Consider the following 21,878-nt stretch of genomic DNA (forward strand, 5'->3'; position numbering starts at 1 on the left):
AGAACACTCGTTGGATGATTGTGGTAGACTCTTATCGCAAGTTTCCCTTTGCTGTGCCAATGACCTTGACAGCATCATGCAGCACAATTCAGGTGTTGCCCTCTATTTTTTGCCCTGAAGGTTTGCGTCAGGACCTTCAAGCAGCAGATGGCCATACTTCACACTGCACAAATCAGGGAGCATGAGTTGCAACTTTTTATTGCCTCCTATCATTCGCATCCATGAGATGGACCATCGCCAGCAGAATTTCTTCACGGCCGCCACCATCGGACACTGCTCCACCCTCCTCAGCATCCGGTACCAAAGGAAGGCCACAAGTAACGTTTCGCGCTGCATGATATTGTGTTTTACAAGGTTTTTAGCAGTAGCAGAAGGCGCGCGTGAAGCAGCACATGCATTTATCTCCTATCAGACCCAGACAGATTGCAGCGCCGACATCACAATCAAATTCGTCACTGTCATGTGCACGGTGATCCATCTGTGTCTCTCCCCCCAGACTCATGGATCTCGAGGACAGCGCGGCCACCGCAGCCACCAGAAGGTGTCATCACAACACCGCGGGATCCCCCAATGGAGTCTGAGCCTCTGCCTCCTCTCGGCCTACCAATGGAGCTAGACCTGACGACGCCGTTGCAGCTGACACCTTCTACATCTGGTTATGGTCCTCAGGAGGTGGACGCGTACCCTGCTGGTCATTTTCCGGGGGACTCTTCTGACAGAGCAAAGGCCAGATGGCAGTGTACAACCGGAAGCCTGATGTAGCCTGTAGCCACAGATTCCGGTCCAGCACAGCATCCACACTACTGCTCTCCTGCCATTGTCGAGCTATGAATACAACGATGGTCCATCGCTTTGAGGGGTGGAATGTTGCGGCGTAACGTCAAGTATCAGCATGTTGGTCAAAACCGTTAGAGCAGAGAGGGCTGTGGAGAAGACGTCAGCCAATAGTACGCTGACCGAACCCTGTCTAGGATGACAACAAAACAGCAGCGCCAACTACACAAAGAGGACATAAGTGCCACGCCGCCTGGCCGCAGCTCAGTTGAAAACTAGCCATTCTACATGCTCTATAGCAGCAACCTAGGAACTGTATTTCTTCTCTTGTGTTACAAATTGTATATACTGAAGACATTGCTTGTGTTTCATGTCATCCTTTGCTTGCAACATCTCACTGTAAATTTCTCAAAGTTAAGTATTGTTATTTATCTTACTGTAATAAAAATTCATTAATACAGTTTGCTTGAATTGTTGTCTAGGGATCCAACAAAGCAAGTTTCCAAGGCACCCCATAGTTGACGAGTGGGTAAGACACAACAAAACCGTGTTCAGGTACTTTGATTTCGTGGCACTGTCACTGGTAACGTTACCATTGCTCTTGTCTGCAGCTGATAACTCCTGATGCAGCAGACGAGATGTGGCATGCTGATGTTGTGCGACAATACAACACGTGGTCAAGAATGTTAGAGCAGAGTGGGCTGTGGAGAAGACGTCAGCCAATAGTACGCTGACTGACCCCTGTCTAGGACGACGACGAGACAGCAGCGGCATCTACACAAAGAGCACATAAGTGCCACGGGCTGGCCATGGCCCAGTTAAAGACTAGCCGTTCTACGAGCTCTATTGCAGTGACTTAGGAACTGTATTTCTTCTCTTGTGTTACAAATTGTATATACTAAAGAGACTGGTTGTGTTTCATGTCACCCTTTGCTTGCGATATCTCATTGTAAATTTTTCACAGTTAAGTATTGTCATTTATCTTACTGTAATAAAAATTCATTAATACGACTTGCTTGAATTGTAGTCTAGCGATCCGCTGCTTGTCACTGCCATTCATAAAATTTCTGCTTGTCATCTTCCAAGAGGATATATAGGAGCTCTGCTGTTTCTACGTTACAACAAATATTTAAGTATGAGAGTTCTCTCTCTCTCTCTCTCTCTCTCTCTCTCTCTCTTTCTTTTAAATCATGTCTGCACTACTGGAAACCAAGTTCTTTTTCAATTTTCCTTAATTTTGTAAATTTATATTCACAATGCACCACTTCGTAATGCACCATTGTAATCATAACAGGACCAGAAGCAATCTAAATCTGAAAAAAAATTGATGTGGACTGTCAAAACAGCTATAGATGAGCACCCATGGAACGAAACGCACTGTGCATTGATATAAAAGCATGATTGTGACTTAAGGCGGTTGTTCTTTATTTTACGAATGTAATACAGTCACAAATGAAACACTGGATAAAATGAAGTGGCTTTTTCTTTTTTCCCCCCCCCCCCCCCCAGGCATCTTAAAATACTTTACATTCAATGTATTCAAGTTCACACAACTTCCTTCTCTTCCGATTAAAAAATATCATGTCTTGTGATGGCAAAGAAATTCAGAAGCACTGGCAGATAACATAACAATTTAAACTAAATGTCAGTTAATGCTCTTGCAGTATAACTCCCAAAATCTTATGGATACAAAAGAATTAAAATGTTTCTTTATGGAATAGTTTTATACCTATGAGTAAGAATGTCACCACAAACTTTGTACAATAGCTTCCTATACTCTCCACTGTTTAACACCTTCTGCCTGGTTCTTTACCTAAAGATACAGACCTGCACGGATGGAAACATCAACCCATAACAGAGTTCTTTCTGCAAGTGAACCCTCTCCTCATAATCAAGAATAATTTCTTATACCTGCCACAAACTATGTTCTTAAACCAATGAAACAACATTTCAAGACCGATTCAATGTTACATCTACCATGATTCCAATTATTCAAAGTGAAAATACCATGAGTGATTACAAAATGCTTAATTCAGTGACTGAACTAAACAAATTTACTCACCAACAGAGCCTTCCTTCGACAGTCGTCTTTGGAAATCTCCCTCAAAGTATGACTTTCCATATCTTGGCACATCTGAAATTTTGATAACAGGATTATTTATGTATCAAATTTCAACATGCTAACAAAGTTTAATTTTCAACTACCGCTCACTTCAGTTACATACACTTCATAAACATGTTGAATGAGAGAGTTGTGTCCACAGTTATTTTTTAATTAAACATTGCCACCAACTTTTGAAGAGTAATACCACAATGAAATAGTAACAATGTAACATGAAAAACTTCATTCCAATAATTGGCACACTACCACCAGTTTACGATACACTTTCTTGCAAGCACCATGAATGAATTACTATTCAGAGAACCCTACTTTAAGTTCAAACTTCATTGCTGTATGATAACCAATCCTCTTATCCACCTACCTCTATGCCCATCACCGTCTCATTAAACCTTACTGCCCTCATCATAACTTCACTCCCCCACCCCACAAGCCAATCTATCATAACTAACCCTGAACAAGATTCCCTTATCTACCTCTCGCTCCCAAATCTCCACTCTGAACTGTGCACAATGCACACACGCTCTATATCGAGAACCAGCGTCTCCACCTTGTTGTGACAAGAGATAAACTTCTGTTACACTCTCAGAGCTATAAATCTTACTTCCGGTGTTTCTTTCATGAATCTGTGAAGCTCTTTATAAATTTGGCTTCCACATAACTACATATTTTATAATAATTTCTTCTTTGTGATCAGATGTCTCTCCACAAAAGTGGCAAAATGAATTGCAATTTAAAATTTTAATGATGTTCATATTGCAATATTAAATACATTACATGTATGTGAGTTCAAACATTGACTGTCAGTAACAACTTATACCTGAAGAAAAAGACACCTAAACTGCACCATTGCCCCAGTGATCTTCACATGATTGATTCTAACAGCACAAGGCTATTGGACCTAGCAACCAATTTTACATAGCAGATGCAAAGGAAGAATTTCTAAATGTGAGATGTACTAGTCCCTGCCTCAGTCATAAATACTAATACTGCAGTTCTGAAAAGAAAAGTATTCAAATGATGCATTAAACACGTAAGCACTCAAAATGTCAGTATTAATGGGCAACACAAATAGCCATGTAATTTTGTACTAAGTTCTTCGTCATTACAACTCCCTTGGAAGTGGCAAATGTTGTTTTTCAGGCCACAGTTATTCAATTCAAAACTTCCTACTTCAAGAGAATATCATTTTGTTAAATTGCAATGAATCTTTACATACATGGAATTCAAAGATACTTTAACAGTAACGTCACAGTATAAGAGTATGTTCTGCTGAATGGTATGATAAGCTGTGCTATGTAATTGACTTCTGGCAGCAAATATTTGTTAACTATTGTGAATACATTTTATCAGGTTAAAAATTCTGGTTCCAGCTCAAACCCAAGACACATTACAATGCCAGTAAAGTGCATAAAAGCCATAAACCCCAAGGCCTTTACAAAGCGACACCTAAAAAAGCTCGTCAGATGTCACTGTTTGAAATATTTTCCGATTTATCACTGACCAGATACAAGCAATTGTTTAAACAATGAAGGCTCTTGTACGATACAGAAATAAAAAGGAAAAATGTTCCAAAACCTCTTGTTTGACTATTCCTAAATAAATGACATATTCACGTTTGTCCATGCGACTTCAGGCATAATGTAGACTACTAGTTCTGTATCTTCTTATTACACTATATTTGATTGCTCCCATTATTAAGGTACTATCTGTCATAGCACGTTAGTCCATGCCTGAACTCTGTCACTATGCTGCAACAAGTTTATTGTTCATCAGTCAAATCTGTGGCAGTAGGCAAACAATTTACTACACTCATTATGTTGCACTCTGCTGGAAAAAATAATCTATGAGGCATTCTACAAAACAAACTTGATAAATGTTGTAAATCTGTCTGCTTACAAAACATTTACAACTAGCATAAAAGATAAAAGTAGGGCCACTTGCCGCCTTCCCCCCCCCGCCCCCCCCCCCGACACACACACACACAAACACACACACACACACACACACACACACACACACACAAAAGGACGCGCGCACGGTGGGGGGGGGGGGGGGGGGCAGGAAGGGGAAGAAGGTGTAGAGTAAGTGACTGATGGACTGGACTGCACTGCACTGCACTTGACACAGGCAGGCAGCGAGAGAGGGAGGAGAGAATGAATTCAACTTTTCTGCTACATAGAACCCTTCTGCTTGTCCTTGCTATTCATAACCTTTCTGCTTGTCATCCTTCAAGAGGCTACACAGATTTACATTACAACAAATATTTATGAATGAGAGTAGTCTCATTTCTTTTTTAAATCATGTCATCACTACTGGAACCTAAGTTACTTTTCGATTTTTCTTAATTTTGTAAATTTATATTCACAATGTACCACTTTACAATACACCATTGTAATCCTACAAGGACCAGAAGCAATCTAAATATAAAAATGTGACGTTGATAAAGAAACACTGGATAAAATGAAGTGGCTTTTTATCCCCCCCCCCCCCCCCCCCCAGGCGTCTTAAAATACTTTACATTCAATGTATTCAAGTTCACACAACTTCCTTCTCTTCCCATTACAAAATATCATGTCTTGTGATGACAAAGAAATTCAGAAGCACTGGCAGATAACATAACTATTTAAACTAAATGTCAGTTAATGCTCTTGCAGTATAACTCCCAAAATCTTTGGGATCACAAAGAATTAAAATGTTTCTTTATGGAACAGTTTTATACTTATGAGTAAGAATGTCACCACAACTTTGTACAATAGCTTTCTATACTCTCCACTGTTTAACACCTTCTGCCTGGTTCTTTACCTAAAGATACAGACCTGCACGGATGGAAACATCAACCCATAACAGAGTTCTTTCTGCAAGTGAACTCTCTCCTCATAATCAAGAATAGTTTCTTATACCTGCCACAAACTATGTCCTTAAACCAATGAAACAACATTTCAAGACCGATTCAATGTTACATCTACCATGATTCCAATTATTCAAAGTGAAAATACCATGAGTGATTACAAAATGCTTAATTCAGTGATTGAACTAAACAAATTTACTCACCAACAGAGCCTTCCTTCGACAGTCGTCTTTGGAAATCTCCCTCAAAGTATGACTTTCCATATCTTGGCACATCTGAAATTTTGATAACAGGATTATTTATGTATCGAATTTCAACATGCTAACAAAGTTTAATTTTCAACTACCGCTCACTTCAGTTACATATATTTCATAAACATGTTGAATGAGAGAGTTGTGTCCACAATTATTTTTAATTAAACATTTCCACCAACTTTTGAAGAGTAATAGCACAATGAAATAGTAACAATTTTTACATGAAAAACTTCATTCCCATAATTGGCACAGTACCACCAGTTTTCGATACACTTTCTTGCTTGCATCATGAACACATTACTTTAGGTTCAAACTTCATTGCTGCATGATAACCAATCCTCTCATTCACCTACCTCTATGCCCATCACCATCTCATTAAACCTTACTGCCCTCATCATAACTTCACCCCTCACCCACCAAAACATAACCCCTTCTGCTATACTTTCTTACTCTATCATAACTAACCCTGAACAAGATTCCCTTATCTACCTCTCGCTCCCAAATCTCCACTCTGAACTGTGCACAATGCACACACGCTCTATATCGAGAACCAGCGTCTCCACCTTGTTGTGACAAGAGATAAACTTCTGTTACACTCTCAGAGCTATAAATCTTACTTCCGGTGTTTCTTTCATGAATCTGTGAAGCTCTTTATAAATTTGGCTTCCACATAACTACATATTTTATAATAATTTCTTCTTTGTGATCAGATGTCTCTCCACAAAAGTGGCAAAATGAATTGCAATTTAAAATTTTAATGATGTTCATATTGCAATATTAAATACATTACATGTATGTGAGTTCAAACATTGACTGTCAGTAACAACTTATACCTGAAGAAAAAGACACCTAAACTGCACCATTGCCCCAGTGATCTTCACATGATTGATTCTAACAGCACAAGGCTATTGGACCTAGCAACCAATTTTACATAGCAGATGCAAAGGAAGAATTTCTAAATGTGAGATGTACTAGTCCCTGCCTCAGTCATAAATACTAATACTGCAGTTCTGAAAAGAAAAGTATTCAAATGATGCATTAAACACGTAAGCACTCAAAATGTCAGTATTAATGGGCAACACAAATAGCCATGTAATTTTGTACTAAGTTCTTCGTCATTACAACTCCCTTGGAAGTGGCAAATGTTGTTTTTCAGGCCACAGTTATTCAATTCAAAACTTCCTACTTCAAGAGAATATCATTTTGTTAAATTGCAATGAATCTTTACATACATGGAATTCAAAGATACTTTAACAGTAACGTCACAGTATAAGAGTATGTTCTGCTGAATGGTATGATAAGCTGTGCTATGTAATTGACTTCTGGCAGCAAATATTTGTTAACTATTGTGAATACATTTTATCAGGTTAAAAATTCTGGTTCCAGCTCAAACCCAAGACACATTACAATGCCAGTAAAGTGCATAAAAGCCATAAACCCCAAGGCCTTTACAAAGCGACACCTAAAAAAGCTCGTCAGATGTCACTGTTTGAAATATTTTCCGATTTATCACTGACCAGATACAAGCAATTGTTTAAACAATGAAGGCTCTTGTACGATACAGAAATAAAAAGGAAAAATCTTCCAAAACCTCTTGTTTGACTATTCCTAAATAAATGACATATTCACGTTTGTCCATGCGACTTCAGGCATAATGTAGACTACTAGTTCTGTATCTTCTTATTACACTATACTTGATTGCTCCCATTATTAAGGTACTATCTGTCATAGCACGTTAGTCCATGCCTGAACTCTGTCACTATGCTGCAACAAGTTTATTGTTCATCAGTCAAATCTGTGGCAGTAGGCAAATAATTTACTACACTCATTATGTTGCACTCTGCTGGAAAAAATAATCTATGAGGCATTCTACAAAACAAACTTGATAAATGTTGTAAATCTGTCTGCTTACAAAACATTTACAACTAGCATAAAAGATAAAAGTAGGGCCACTTGCCGCCTTCCCCCCCCCCCCCCCCCCCCCCGACACACACACACACACACACACACACACACACACACACACACACACACACACACACACACACACAAAAGGACGCGCGCACGGTGGGGGGGGGGGGGGGGGGCAGGAAGGGGAAGAAGGTGTAGAGTAAGTGACTGATGGACTGGACTGCACTGCACTGCACTTGACACAGGCAGGCAGCGAGAGAGGGAGGAGAGAATGAATTCAACTTTTCTGCTACATAGAACCCTTCTGCTTGTCCTTGCTATTCATAACCTTTCTGCTTGTCATCCTTCAAGAGGCTACACAGATTTACATTACAACAAATATTTATGAATGAGAGTAGTCTCATTTCTTTTTTAAATCATGTCATCACTACTGGAACCTAAGTTACTTTTCGATTTTTCTTAATTTTGTAAATTTATATTCACAATGTACCACTTTACAATACACCATTGTAATCCTACAAGGACCAGAAGCAATCTAAATATAAAAAAGTGACGTAGATAAAGAAACACTGGATAAAATGAAGTGGCTTTTTATCCCCCCCCCAGGCGTCTTAAAATACTTTACATTCAATGTATTCAAGTTCACACAACTTCCTTCTCTTCCCATTAAAAAATATCATGTCTTGTGATGACAAAGAAATTCAGAAGCACTGGCAGATAACATAACTATTTAAACTAAATGTCAGTTAATGCTCTTGCAGTATAACTCCCAAAATCTTTGGGATCACAAAGAATTAAAATGTTTCTTTATGGAACAGTTTTATACTTATGAGTAAGAATGTCACCACAACTTTGTACAATAGCTTTCTATACTCTCCACTGTTTAACACCTTCTGCCTGATTCTTTACCTAAAGATACAGACCTGCACGGATGGAAACATCAACCCATAACAGAGTTCTTTCTGCAAGTGAACCCTCTCCTCATAATCAAGAATAGTTTCTTATACCTGCCACAAACTATGTCCTTAAACCAATGAAACAACATTTCAAGACCGATTCAATGTTACATCTACCATGATTCCAATTATTCAAAGTGAAAATACCATGAGTGATTACAAAATGCTTAATTCAGTGATTGAACTAAACAAATTTACTCACCAACAGAGCCTTCCTTCGACAGTCGTCTTTGGAAATCTCCCTCAAAGTATGACTTTCCATATCTTGGCACATCTGAAATTTTGATAACAGGATTATTTATGTATCGAATTTCAACATGCTAACAAAGTTTAATTTTCAACTACCGCTCACTTCAGTTACATATATTTCATAAACATGTTGAATGAGAGAGTTATGTCCACAATTATTTTTAATTAAACATTTCCACCAACTTTTGAAGAGTAATAGCACAATGAAATAGTAACAATTTTTACATGAAAAACTTCATTCCCATAATTGGCACAGTACCACCAGTTTTCGATACACTTTCTTGCTTGCATCATGAACACATTACTTTAGGTTCAAACTTCATTGCTGCATGATAACCAATCCTCTCATTCACCTACCTCTATGCCCATCACCATCTCATTAAACCTTACTGCCCTCATCATAACTTCACCCCTCACCCACCAAAACATAACCCCTTCTGCTATACTTTCTTACTCTATCATAACTAACCCTGAACAAGATTCCCTTATCTACCTCTCGCTCCCAAATCTCCACTCTGAACTGTGCACAATGCACACACGCTCTATATCGAGAACCAGCGTCTCCACCTTGTTGTGACAAGAGATAAACTTCTGTTACACTCTCAGAGCTATAAATCTTACTTCCGGTGTTTCTTTCATGAATCTGTGAAGCTCTTTATAAATTTGGCTTCCACATAACTACATATTTTATAATAATTTCTTCTTTGTGATCAGATGTCTCTCCACAAAAGTGGCAAAATGAATTGCAATTTAAAATTTTAATGATGTTCATATTGCAATATTAAATACATTACATGTATGTGAGTTCAAACATTGACTGTCAGTAACAACTTATACCTGAAGAAAAAGACACCTAAACTGCACCATTGCCCCAGTGATCTTCACATGATTGATTCTAACAGCACAAGGCTATTGGACCTAGCAACCAATTTTACATAGCAGATGCAAAGGAAGAATTTCTAAATGTGAGATGTACTAGTCCCTGCCTCAGTCATAAATACTAATACTGCAGTTCTGAAAAGAAAAGTATTCAAATGATGCATTAAACACGTAAGCACTCAAAATGTCAGTATTAATGGGCAACACAAATAGCCATGTAATTTTGTACTAAGTTCTTCGTCATTACAACTCCCTTGGAAGTGGCAAATGTTGTTTTTCAGGCCACAGTTATTCAATTCAAAACTTCCTACTTCAAGAGAATATCATTTTGTTAAATTGCAATGAATCTTTACATACATGGAATTCAAAGATACTTTAACAGTAACGTCACAGTATAAGAGTATGTTCTGCTGAATGGTATGATAAGCTGTGCTATGTAATTGACTTCTGGCAGCAAATATTTGTTAACTATTGTGAATACATTTTATCAGGTTAAAAATTCTGGTTCCAGCTCAAACCCAAGACACATTACAATGCCAGTAAAGTGCATAAAAGCCATAAACCCCAAGGCCTTTACAAAGCGACACCTAAAAAAGCTCGTCAGATGTCACTGTTTGAAATATTTTCCGATTTATCACTGACCAGATACAAGCAATTGTTTAAACAATGAAGGCTCTTGTACGATACAGAAATAAAAAGGAAAAATCTTCCAAAACCTCTTGTTTGACTATTCCTAAATAAATGACATATTCACGTTTGTCCATGCGACTTCAGGCATAATGTAGACTACTAGTTCTGTATCTTCTTATTACACTATACTTGATTGCTCCCATTATTAAGGTACTATCTGTCATAGCACGTTAGTCCATGCCTGAACTCTGTCACTATGCTGCAACAAGTTTATTGTTCATCAGTCAAATCTGTGGCAGTAGGCAAACAATTTACTACACTCATTATGTTGCACTCTGCTGGAAAAAATAATCTATGAGGCATTCTACAAAACAAACTTGATAAATGTTGTAAATCTGTCTGCTTACAAAACATTTACAACTAGCATAAAAGATAAAAGTAGGGCCACTTGCCGCCTTCCCCCCCCCCCCCCCCCGACACACACACACACACACACACACACACACACACACACACACACACACACACACACACACAAAAGGACGCGCGCACGGTGGGGGGGGGGGGGGCAGGAAGGGGAAGAAGGTGTAGAGTAAGTGACTGATGGACTGGACTGCACTGCACTGCACTTGACACAGGCAGGCAGCGAGAGAGGGAGGAGAGAATGAATTCAACTTTTCTGCTACATAGAACCCTTCTGCTTGTCCTTGCTATTCATAACCTTTCTGCTTGTCATCCTTCAAGAGGCTACACAGATTTACATTACAACAAATATTTATGAATGAGAGTAGTCTCATTTCTTTTTTAAATCATGTCATCACTACTGGAACCTAAGTTACTTTTCGATTTTTCTTAATTTTGTAAATTTATATTCACAATGTACCACTTTACAATACACCATTGTAATCCTACAAGGACCAGAAGCAATCTAAATATAAAAAAGTGACGTAGATAAAGAAACACTGGATAAAATGAAGTGGCTTTTTATCCCCCCCCCAGGCGTCTTAAAATACTTTACATTCAATGTATTCAAGTTCACACAACTTCCTTCTCTTCCCATTAAAAAATATCATGTCTTGTGATGACAAAGAAATTCAGAAGCACTGGCAGATAACATAACTATTTAAACTAAATGTCAGTTAATGCTCTTGCAGTATAACTCCCAAAATCTTTGGGATCACAAAGAATTAAAATGTTTCTTTATGGAACAGTTTTATACTTATGAGTAAGAATGTCACCACAACTTTGTACAATAGCTTTCTATACTCTCCACTGTTTAACACCTTCTGCCTGATTCTTTACCTAAAGATACAGACCTGCACGGATGGAAACATCAACCCATAACAGAGTTCTTTCTGCAAGTGAACCCTCTCCTCATAATCAAGAATAGTTTCTTATACCTGCCACAAACTATGTCCTTAAACCAATGAAACAACATTTCAAGACCGATTCAATGTTACATCTACCATGATTCCAATTATTCAAAGTGAAAATACCATGAGTGATTACAAAATGCTTAATTCAGTGATTGAACTAAACAAATTTACTCACCAACAGAGCCTTCCTTCGACAGTCGTCTTTGGAAATCTCCCTCAAAGTATGACTTTCCATATCTTGGCACATCTGAAATTTTGATAACAGGATTATTTATGTATCGAATTTCAACATGCTAACAAAGTTTAATTTTCAACTACCGCTCACTTCAGTTACATATATTTCATAAACATGTTGAATGAGAGAGTTGTGTCCACAATTATTTTTAATTAAACATTTCCACCAACTTTTGAAGAGTAATAGCACAATGAAATAGTAACAATTTTTACATGAAAAACTTCATTCCCATAATTGGCACAGTACCACCAGTTTTCGATACACTTTCTTGCTTGCATCATGAACACATTACTTTAGGTTCAAACTTCATTGCTGCATGATAACCAATCCTCTCATTCACCTACCTCTATGCCCATCACCATCTCATTAAACCTTACTGCCCTCATCATAACTTCACCCCTCACCCACCAAAACATAACCCCTTCTGCTATACTTTCTTACTCTATCATAACTAACCCTGAACAAGATTCCCTTATCTACCTCTCGCTCCCAAATCTCCACTCTGAACTGTGCACAATGCACACACGCTCTATATCGAGAACCAGCGTCTCCACCTTGTTGTGACAAGAGATAAACTTCTGTTACACTCTCAGAGCTATAAATCTTACTTCCGGTGTTTCTTTCATGAATCTGTGAAGCTCTTTATAAATTTGGCTTCCACATAACTACATATTTTATAATAATTTCTTCTTTGTGATCAGATGTCTCTCCACAAAAGTGGCAAAATGAATTGCAATTTAAAATTTTAATGATGTTCATATTGCAATATTAAATACATTACATGTATGTGAGTTCAAACATTGACTGTCAGTAACAACTTATACCTGAAGAAAAAGACACCTAAACTGCACCATTGCCCCAGTGATCTTCACATGATTGATTCTAACAGCACAAGGCTATTGGACCTAGCAACCAATTTTACATAGCAGATGCAAAGGAAGAATTTCTAAATGTGAGATGTACTAGTCCCTGCCTCAGTCATAAATACTAATACTGCAGTTCTGAAAAGAAAAGTATTCAAATGATGCATTAAACACGTAAGCACTCAAAATGTCAGTATTAATGGGCAACACAAATAGCCATGTAATTTTGTACTAAGTTCTTCGTCATTACAACTCCCTTGGAAGTGGCAAATGTTGTTTTTCAGGCCACAGTTATTCAATTCAAAACTTCCTACTTCAAGAGAATATCATTTTGTTAAATTGCAATGAATCTTTACATACATGGAATTCAAAGATACTTTAACAGTAACGTCACAGTATAAGAGTATGTTCTGCTGAATGGTATGATAAGCTGTGCTATGTGATTGACTTCTGGCAGCAAATATTTGTTAACTATTGTGAATACATTTTATCAGGTTAAAAATTCTGGTTCCAGCTCAAACCCAAGACACATTACAATGCCAGTAAAGTGCATAAAAGCCATAAACCCCAAGGCCTTTACAAAGCGACACCTAAAAAAGCTCGTCAGATGTCACTGTTTGAAATATTTTCCGATTTATCACTGACCAGATACAAGCAATTGTTTAAACAATGAAGGCTCTTGTACGATACAGAAATAAAAAGGAAAAATCTTCCAAAACCTCTTGTTTGACTATTCCTAAATAAATGACATATTCACGTTTGTCCATGCGACTTCAGGCATAATGTAGACTACTAGTTCTGTATCTTCTTATTACACTATACTTGATTGCTCCCATTATTAAGGTACTATCTGTTATAGCACGTTAGTCCATGCCTGAACTCTGTCACTATGCTGCAACAAGTTTATTGTTCATCAGTCAAATCTGTGGCAGTAGGCAAACAATTTACTACACTCATTATGTTGCACTCTGCTGGAAAAAATAATCTATGAGGCATTCTACAAAACAAACTTGATAAATGTTGTAAATCTGTCTGCTTACAAAACATTTACAACTAGCATAAAAGATAAAAGTAGGGCCACTTGCCGCCTTCCCCCCCCCCCCCCCCCCCCCGACATACACACACACACACACACACACACACACACACACACACACACACACACACACACACAAAAGGACGCGCGCACGTGGGGGGGGGGGGGGGGGGGCAGGAAGGGGAAGAAGGTGTAGAGTAAGTGACTGATGGACTGGACTGCACTGCACTGCACTTGACACAGGCAGGCAGCGAGAGAGGGAGGAGAGAATGAATTCAACTTTTCTGCTACATAGAACCCTTCTGCTTGTCCTTGCTATTCATAACCTTTCTGCTTGTCATCCTTCAAGAGGCTACACAGATTTACATTACAACAAATATTTATGAATGAGAGTAGTCTCATTTCTTTTTTAAATCATGTCATCACTACTGGAACCTAAGTTACTTTTCGATTTTTCTTAATTTTGTAAATTTATATTCACAATGTACCACTTTACAATACACCATTGTAATCCTACAAGGACCAGAAGCAATCTAAATATAAAAAAGTGACGTAGATAAAGAAACACTGGATAAAATGAAGTGGCTTTTTATCCCCCCCCCCCCCCCCCAGGCGTCTTAAAATACTTTACATTCAATGTATTCAAGTTCACACAACTTCCTTCTCTTCCCATTAAAAAATATCATGTCTTGTGATGACAAAGAAATTCAGAAGCACTGGCAGATAACATAACTATTTAAACTAAATGTCAGTTAATGCTCTTGCAGTATAACTCCCAAAATCTTTGGGATCACAAAGAATTAAAATGTTTCTTTATGGAACAGTTTTATACTTATGAGTAACAATGTCACCACAACTTTGTACAATAGCTTTCTATACTCTCCACTGTTTAACACCTTCTGCCTGATTCTTTACCTAAAGATACAGACCTGCACGGATGGAAACATCAACCCATAACAGAGTTCTTTCTGCAAGTGAACCCTCTCCTCATAATCAAGAATAGTTTCTTATACCTGCCACAAACTATGTCCTTAAACCAATGAAACAACATTTCAAGACCGATTCAATGTTACATCTACCATGATTCCAATTATTCAAAGTGAAAATACCATGAGTGATTACAAAATGCTTAATTCAGTGATTGAACTAAACAAATTTACTCACCAACAGAGCCTTCCTTCGACAGTCGTCTTTGGAAATCTCCCTCAAAGTATGACTTTCCATATCTTGGCACATCTGAAATTTTGATAACAGGATTATTTATGTATCGAATTTCAACATGCTAACAAAGTTTAATTTTCAACTACCGCTCACTTCAGTTACATATATTTCATAAACATGTTGAATGAGAGAGTTGTGTCCACAATTATTTTTAATTAAACATTTCCACCAACTTTTGAAGAGTAATAGCACAATGAAATAGTAACAATTTTTACATGAAAAACTTCATTCCCATAATTGGCACAGTACCACCAGTTTTCGATACACTTTCTTGCTTGCATCATGAACACATTACTTTAGGTTCAAACTTCATTGCTGCATGATAACCAATCCTCTCATTCACCTACCTCTATGCCCATCACCATCTCATTAAACCTTACTGCCCTCATCATAACTTCACCCCTCACCCACCAAAACATAACCCCTTCTGCTATACTTTCTTACTCTATCATAACTAACCCTGAACAAGATTCCCTTATCTACCTCTCGCTCCCAAATCTCCACTCTGAACTGTGCACAATGCACACACGCTCTATATCGAGAACCAGCGTCTCCACCTTGTTGTGACAAGAGATAAACTTCTGTTACACTCTCAGAGCTATAAATCTTACTTCCGGTGTTTCTTTCATGAATCTGTGAAGCTCTTTATAAATTTGGCTTCCACATAACTACATATTTTATAATAATTTCTTCTTTGTGATCAGATGTCTCTCCACAAAAGTGGCAAAATGAATTGCAATTTAAAATTTTAATGATGTTCATATTGCAATATTAAATACATTACATGTATGTGAGTTCAAACATTGACTGTCAGTAACAACTTATACCTGAAGAAAAAGACACCTAAACTGCACCATTGCCCCAGTGATCTTCACATGATTGATTCTAACAGCACAAGGCTATTGGACCTAGCAACCAATTTTACATAGCAGATGCAAAGGAAGAATTTCTAAATGTGAGATGTACTAGTCCCTGCCTCAGTCATAAATACTAATACTGCAGTTCTGAAAAGAAAAGTATTCAAATGATGCATTAAACACGTAAGCACTCAAAATGTCAGTATTAATGGGCAACACAAATAGCCATGTAATTTTGTACTAAGTTCTTCGTCATTACAACTCCCTTGGAAGTGGCAAATGTTGTTTTTCAGGCCACAGTTATTCAATTCAAAACTTCCTACTTCAAGAGAATATCATTTTGTTAAATTGCAATGAATCTTTACATACATGGAATTCAAAGATACTTTAACAGTAACGTCACAGTATAAGAGTATGTTCTGCTGAATGGTATGATAAGCTGTGCTATGTAATTGACTTCTGGCAGCAAATATTTGTTAACTATTGTGAATACATTTTATCAGGTTAAAAATTCTGGTTCCAGCTCAAACCCAAGACACATTACAATGCCAGTAAAGTGCATAAAAGCCATAAACCCCAAGGCCTTTACAAAGCGACACCTAAAAAAGCTCGTCAGATGTCACTGTTTGAAATATTTTCCGATTTATCACTGACCAGATACAAGCAATTGTTTAAACAATGAAGGCTCTTGTACGATACAGAAATAAAAAGGAAAAATCTTCCAAAACCTCTTGTTTGACTATTCCTAAATAAATGACATATTCACGTTTGTCCATGCGACTTCAGGCATAATGTAGACTACTAGTTCTGTATCTTCTTATTACACTATACTTGATTGCTCCCATTATTAAGGTACTATCTGTCATAGCACGTTAGTCCATGCCTGAACTCTGTCACTATGCTGCAACAAGTTTATTGTTCATCAGTCAAATCTGTGGCAGTAGGCAAATAATTTACTACACTCATTATGTTGCACTCTGCTGGAAAAAATAATCTATGAGGCATTCTACAAAACAAACTTGATAAATGTTGTAAATCTGTCTGCTTACAAAACATTTACAACTAGCATAAAAGATAAAAGTAGGGCCACTTGCCGCCTTCCCCCCCCCCCCCCCCCCCGACACACACACACACACACACACACACACACACACACACACACACAAAAGGACGCGCGCACGGTGGGGGGGGGGGGGGCAGGAAGGGGAAGAAGGTGTAGAGTAAGTGACTGATGGACTGGACTGCACTGCACTGCACTTGACACAGGCAGGCAGCGAGAGAGGGAGGAGAGAATGAATTCAACTTTTCTGCTACATAGAACCCTTCTGCTTGTCCTTGCTATTCATAACCTTTCTGCTTGTCATCCTTCAAGAGGCTACACAGATTTACATTACAACAAATATTTATGAATGAGAGTAGTCTCATTTCTTTTTTAAATCATGTCATCACTACTGGAACCTAAGTTACTTTTCGATTTTTCTTAATTTTGTAAATTTATATTCACAATGTACCACTTTACAATACACCATTGTAATCCTACAAGGACCAGAAGCAATCTAAATATAAAAAAGTGACGTAGATAAAGAAACACTGGATAAAATGAAGTGGCTTTTTATCCCCCCCCCAGGCGTCTTAAAATACTTTACATTCAATGTATTCAAGTTCACACAACTTCCTTCTCTTCCCATTAAAAAATATCATGTCTTGTGATGACAAAGAAATTCAGAAGCACTGGCAGATAACATAACTATTTAAACTAAATGTCAGTTAATGCTCTTGCAGTATAACTCCCAAAATCTTTGGGATCACAAAGAATTAAAATGTTTCTTTATGGAACAGTTTTATACTTATGAGTAAGAATGTCACCACAACTTTGTACAATAGCTTTCTATACTCTCCACTGTTTAACACCTTCTGCCTGATTCTTTACCTAAAGATACAGACCTGCACGGATGGAAACATCAACCCATAACAGAGTTCTTTCTGCAAGTGAACCCTCTCCTCATAATCAAGAATAGTTTCTTATACCTGCCACAAACTATGTCCTTAAACCAATGAAACAACATTTCAAGACCGATTCAATGTTACATCTACCATGATTCCAATTATTCAAAGTGAAAATACCATGAGTGATTACAAAATGCTTAATTCAGTGATTGAACTAAACAAATTTACTCACCAACAGAGCCTTCCTTCGACAGTCGTCTTTGGAAATCTCCCTCAAAGTATGACTTTCCATATCTTGGCACATCTGAAATTTTGATAACAGGATTATTTATGTATCGAATTTCAACATGCTAACAAAGTTTAATTTTCAACTACCGCTCACTTCAGTTACATATATTTCATAAACATGTTGAATGAGAGAGTTGTGTCCACAATTATTTTTAATTAAACATTTCCACCAACTTTTGAAGAGTAATAGCACAATGAAATAGTAACAATTTTTACATGAAAAACTTCATTCCCATAATTGGCACAGTACCACCAGTTTTCGATACACTTTCTTGCTTGCATCATGAACACATTACTTTAGGTTCAAACTTCATTGCTGCATGATAACCAATCCTCTCATTCACCTACCTCTATGCCCATCACCATCTCATTAAACCTTACTGCCCTCATCATAACTTCACCCCTCACCCACCAAAACATAACCCCTTCTGCTATACTTTCTTACTCTATCATAACTAACCCTGAACAAGATTCCCTTATCTACCTCTCGCTCCCAAATCTCCACTCTGAACTGTGCACAATGCACACACGCTCTATATCGAGAACCAGCGTCTCCACCTTGTTGTGACAAGAGATAAACTTCTGTTACACTCTCAGAGCTATAAATCTTACTTCCGGTGTTTCTTTCATGAATCTGTGAAGCTCTTTATAAATTTGGCTTCCACATAACTACATATTTTATAATAATTTCTTCTTTGTGATCAGATGTCTCTCCACAAAAGTGGCAAAATGAATTGCAATTTAAAATTTTAATGATGTTCATATTGCAATATTAAATACATTACATGTATGTGAGTTCAAACATTGACTGTCAGTAACAACTTATACCTGAAGAAAAAGACACCTAAACTGCACCATTGCCCCAGTGATCTTCACATGATTGATTCTAACAGCACAAGGCTATTGGACCTAGCAACCAATTTTACATAGCAGATGCAAAGGAAGAATTTCTAAATGTGAGATGTACTAGTCCCTGCCTCAGTCATAAATACTAATACTGCAGTTCTGAAAAGAAAAGTATTCAAATGATGCATTAAACACGTAAGCACTCAAAATGTCAGTATTAATGGGCAACACAAATAGCCATGTAATTTTGTACTAAGTTCTTCGTCATTACAACTCCCTTGGAAGTGGCAAATGTTGTTTTTCAGGCCACAGTTATTCAATTCAAAACTTCCTACTTCAAGAGAATATCATTTTGTTAAATTGCAATGAATCTTTACATACATGGAATTCAAAGATACTTTAACAGTAACGTCACAGTATAAGAGTATGTTCTGCTGAATGGTATGATAAGCTGTGCTATGTGATTGACTTCTGGCAGCAAATATTTGTTAACTATTGTGAATACATTTTATCAGGTTAAAAATTCTGGTTCCAGCTCAAACCCAAGACACATTACAATGCCAGTAAAGTGCATAAAAGCCATAAACCCCAAGGCCTTTACAAAGCGACACCTAAAAAAGCTCGTCAGATGTCACTGTTTGAAATATTTTCCGATTTATCACTGACCAGATACAAGCAATTGTTTAAACAATGAAGGCTCTTGTACGATACAGAAATAAAAAGGAAAAATCTTCCAAAACCTCTTGTTTGACTATTCCTAAATAAATGACATATTCACGTTTGTCCATGCGACTTCAGGCATAATGTAGACTACTAGTTCTGTATCTTCTTATTACACTATACTTGATTGCTCCCATTATTAAGGTACTATCTGTTATAGCACGTTAGTCCATGCCTGAACTCTGTCACTATGCTGCAACAAGTTTATTGTTCATCAGTCAAATCTGTGGCAGTAGGCAAACAATTTACTACACTCATTATGTTGCACTCTGCTGGAAAAAATAATCTATGAGGCATTCTACAAAACAAACTTGATAAATGTTGTAAATCTGTCTGCTTACAAAACATTTACAACTAGCATAAAAGATAAAAGTAGGGCCACTTGCCGCCTTCCCCCCCCCCCCCCCCCCCCCGACACACACACACACACACACACACACACACACACACACAAAAGGACGCGCGCACGGTGGGGGGGGGGGGGGGGGGGCAGGAAGGGGAAGAAGGTGTAGAGTAAGTGACTGATGGACTGGACTGCACTGCACTGCACTTGACACAGGCAGGCAGCGAGAGAGGGAGGAGAGAATGAATTCAACTTTTCTGCTACATAGAACCCTTCTGCTTGTCCTTGCTATTCATAACCTTTCTGCTTGTCATCCTTCAAGAGGCTACACAGATTTACATTACAACAAATATTTATGAATGAGAGTAGTCTCATTTCTTTTTTAAATCATGTCATCACTACTGGAACCTAAGTTACTTTTCGATTTTTCTTAATTTTGTAAATTTATATTCACAATGTACCACTTTACAATACACCATTGTAATCCTACAAGGACCAGAAGCAATCTAAATATAAAAAAGTGACGTAGATAAAGAAACACTGGATAAAATGAAGTGGCTTTTTATCCCCCCCCCAGGCGTCTTAAAATACTTTACATTCAATGTATTCAAGTTCACACAACTTCCTTCTCTTCCCATTAAAAAATATCATGTCTTGTGATGACAAAGAAATTCAGAAGCACTGGCAGATAACATAACTATTTAAACTAAATGTCAGTTAATGCTCTTGCAGTATAACTCCCAAAATCTTTGGGATCACAAAGAATTAAAATGTTTCTTTATGGAACAGTTTTATACTTATGAGTAAGAATGTCACCACAACTTTGTACAATAGCTTTCTATACTCTCCACTGTTTAACACCTTCTGCCTGGTTCTTTACCTAAAGATACAGACCTGCACGGATGGAAACATCAACCCATAACAGAGTTCTTTCTGCAAGTGAACCCTCTCCTCATAATCAAGAATAGTTTCTTATACCTGCCACAAACTATGTCCTTAAACCAATGAAACAACATTTCAAGACCGATTCAATGTTACATCTACCATGATTCCAATTATTCAAAGTGAAAATACCATGAGTGATTACAAAATGCTTAATTCAGTGATTGAACTAAACAGATTTACTCACCAACAGAGCCTTCCTTCGACAGTCGTCTTTGGAAATCTCCCTCAAAGTATGACTTTCCATATCTTGGCACATCTGAAATTTTGATAACAGGATTATTTATGTATCGAATTTCAACATGCTAACAAAGTTTAATTTTCAACTACCGCTCACTTCAGTTACATATATTTCATAAACATGTTGAATGAGAGAGTTGTGTCCACAATTATTTTTAATTAAACATTTCCACCAACTTTTGAAGAGTAATAGCACAATGAAATAGTAACAATTTTTACATGAAAAACTTCATTCCCATAATTGGCACAGTACCACCAGTTTTCGATACACTTTCTTGCTTGCATCATGAACACATTACTTTAGGTTCAAACTTCATTGCTGCATGATAACCAATCCTCTC

At 37.6% G+C, this 21,878-nt stretch overlaps 1 protein-coding gene across 1 annotated transcript in view; it reads right to left on the reverse strand.

Moving 5' to 3' along the window:
* LOC124555882 overlaps positions 1-21,878 on the reverse strand; it is a 241,727-nt gene that overhangs the window by 130,902 nt on the left and 88,947 nt on the right. Inside the window, exons 11-17 of the mRNA XM_047129943.1 lie at positions 21,485-21,556; positions 18,391-18,462; positions 15,298-15,369; positions 12,175-12,246; positions 9,068-9,139; positions 5,948-6,019; positions 2,837-2,908 (exon numbers count right to left, since the gene is read on the reverse strand). Of these exons, the coding sequence (XP_046985899.1) occupies positions 2,837-2,908; positions 5,948-6,019; positions 9,068-9,139; positions 12,175-12,246; positions 15,298-15,369; positions 18,391-18,462; positions 21,485-21,556 (504 nt within the window). The remainder of the gene's footprint in view (positions 1-2,836; positions 2,909-5,947; positions 6,020-9,067; positions 9,140-12,174; positions 12,247-15,297; positions 15,370-18,390; positions 18,463-21,484; positions 21,557-21,878) is intronic.

The sequence above is a fragment of the Schistocerca americana genome, chromosome X (genome assembly GCF_021461395.2).
Source record: "Schistocerca americana isolate TAMUIC-IGC-003095 chromosome X, iqSchAmer2.1, whole genome shotgun sequence".
Lineage (NCBI taxonomy): Eukaryota > Metazoa > Arthropoda > Insecta > Orthoptera > Acrididae > Schistocerca > Schistocerca americana.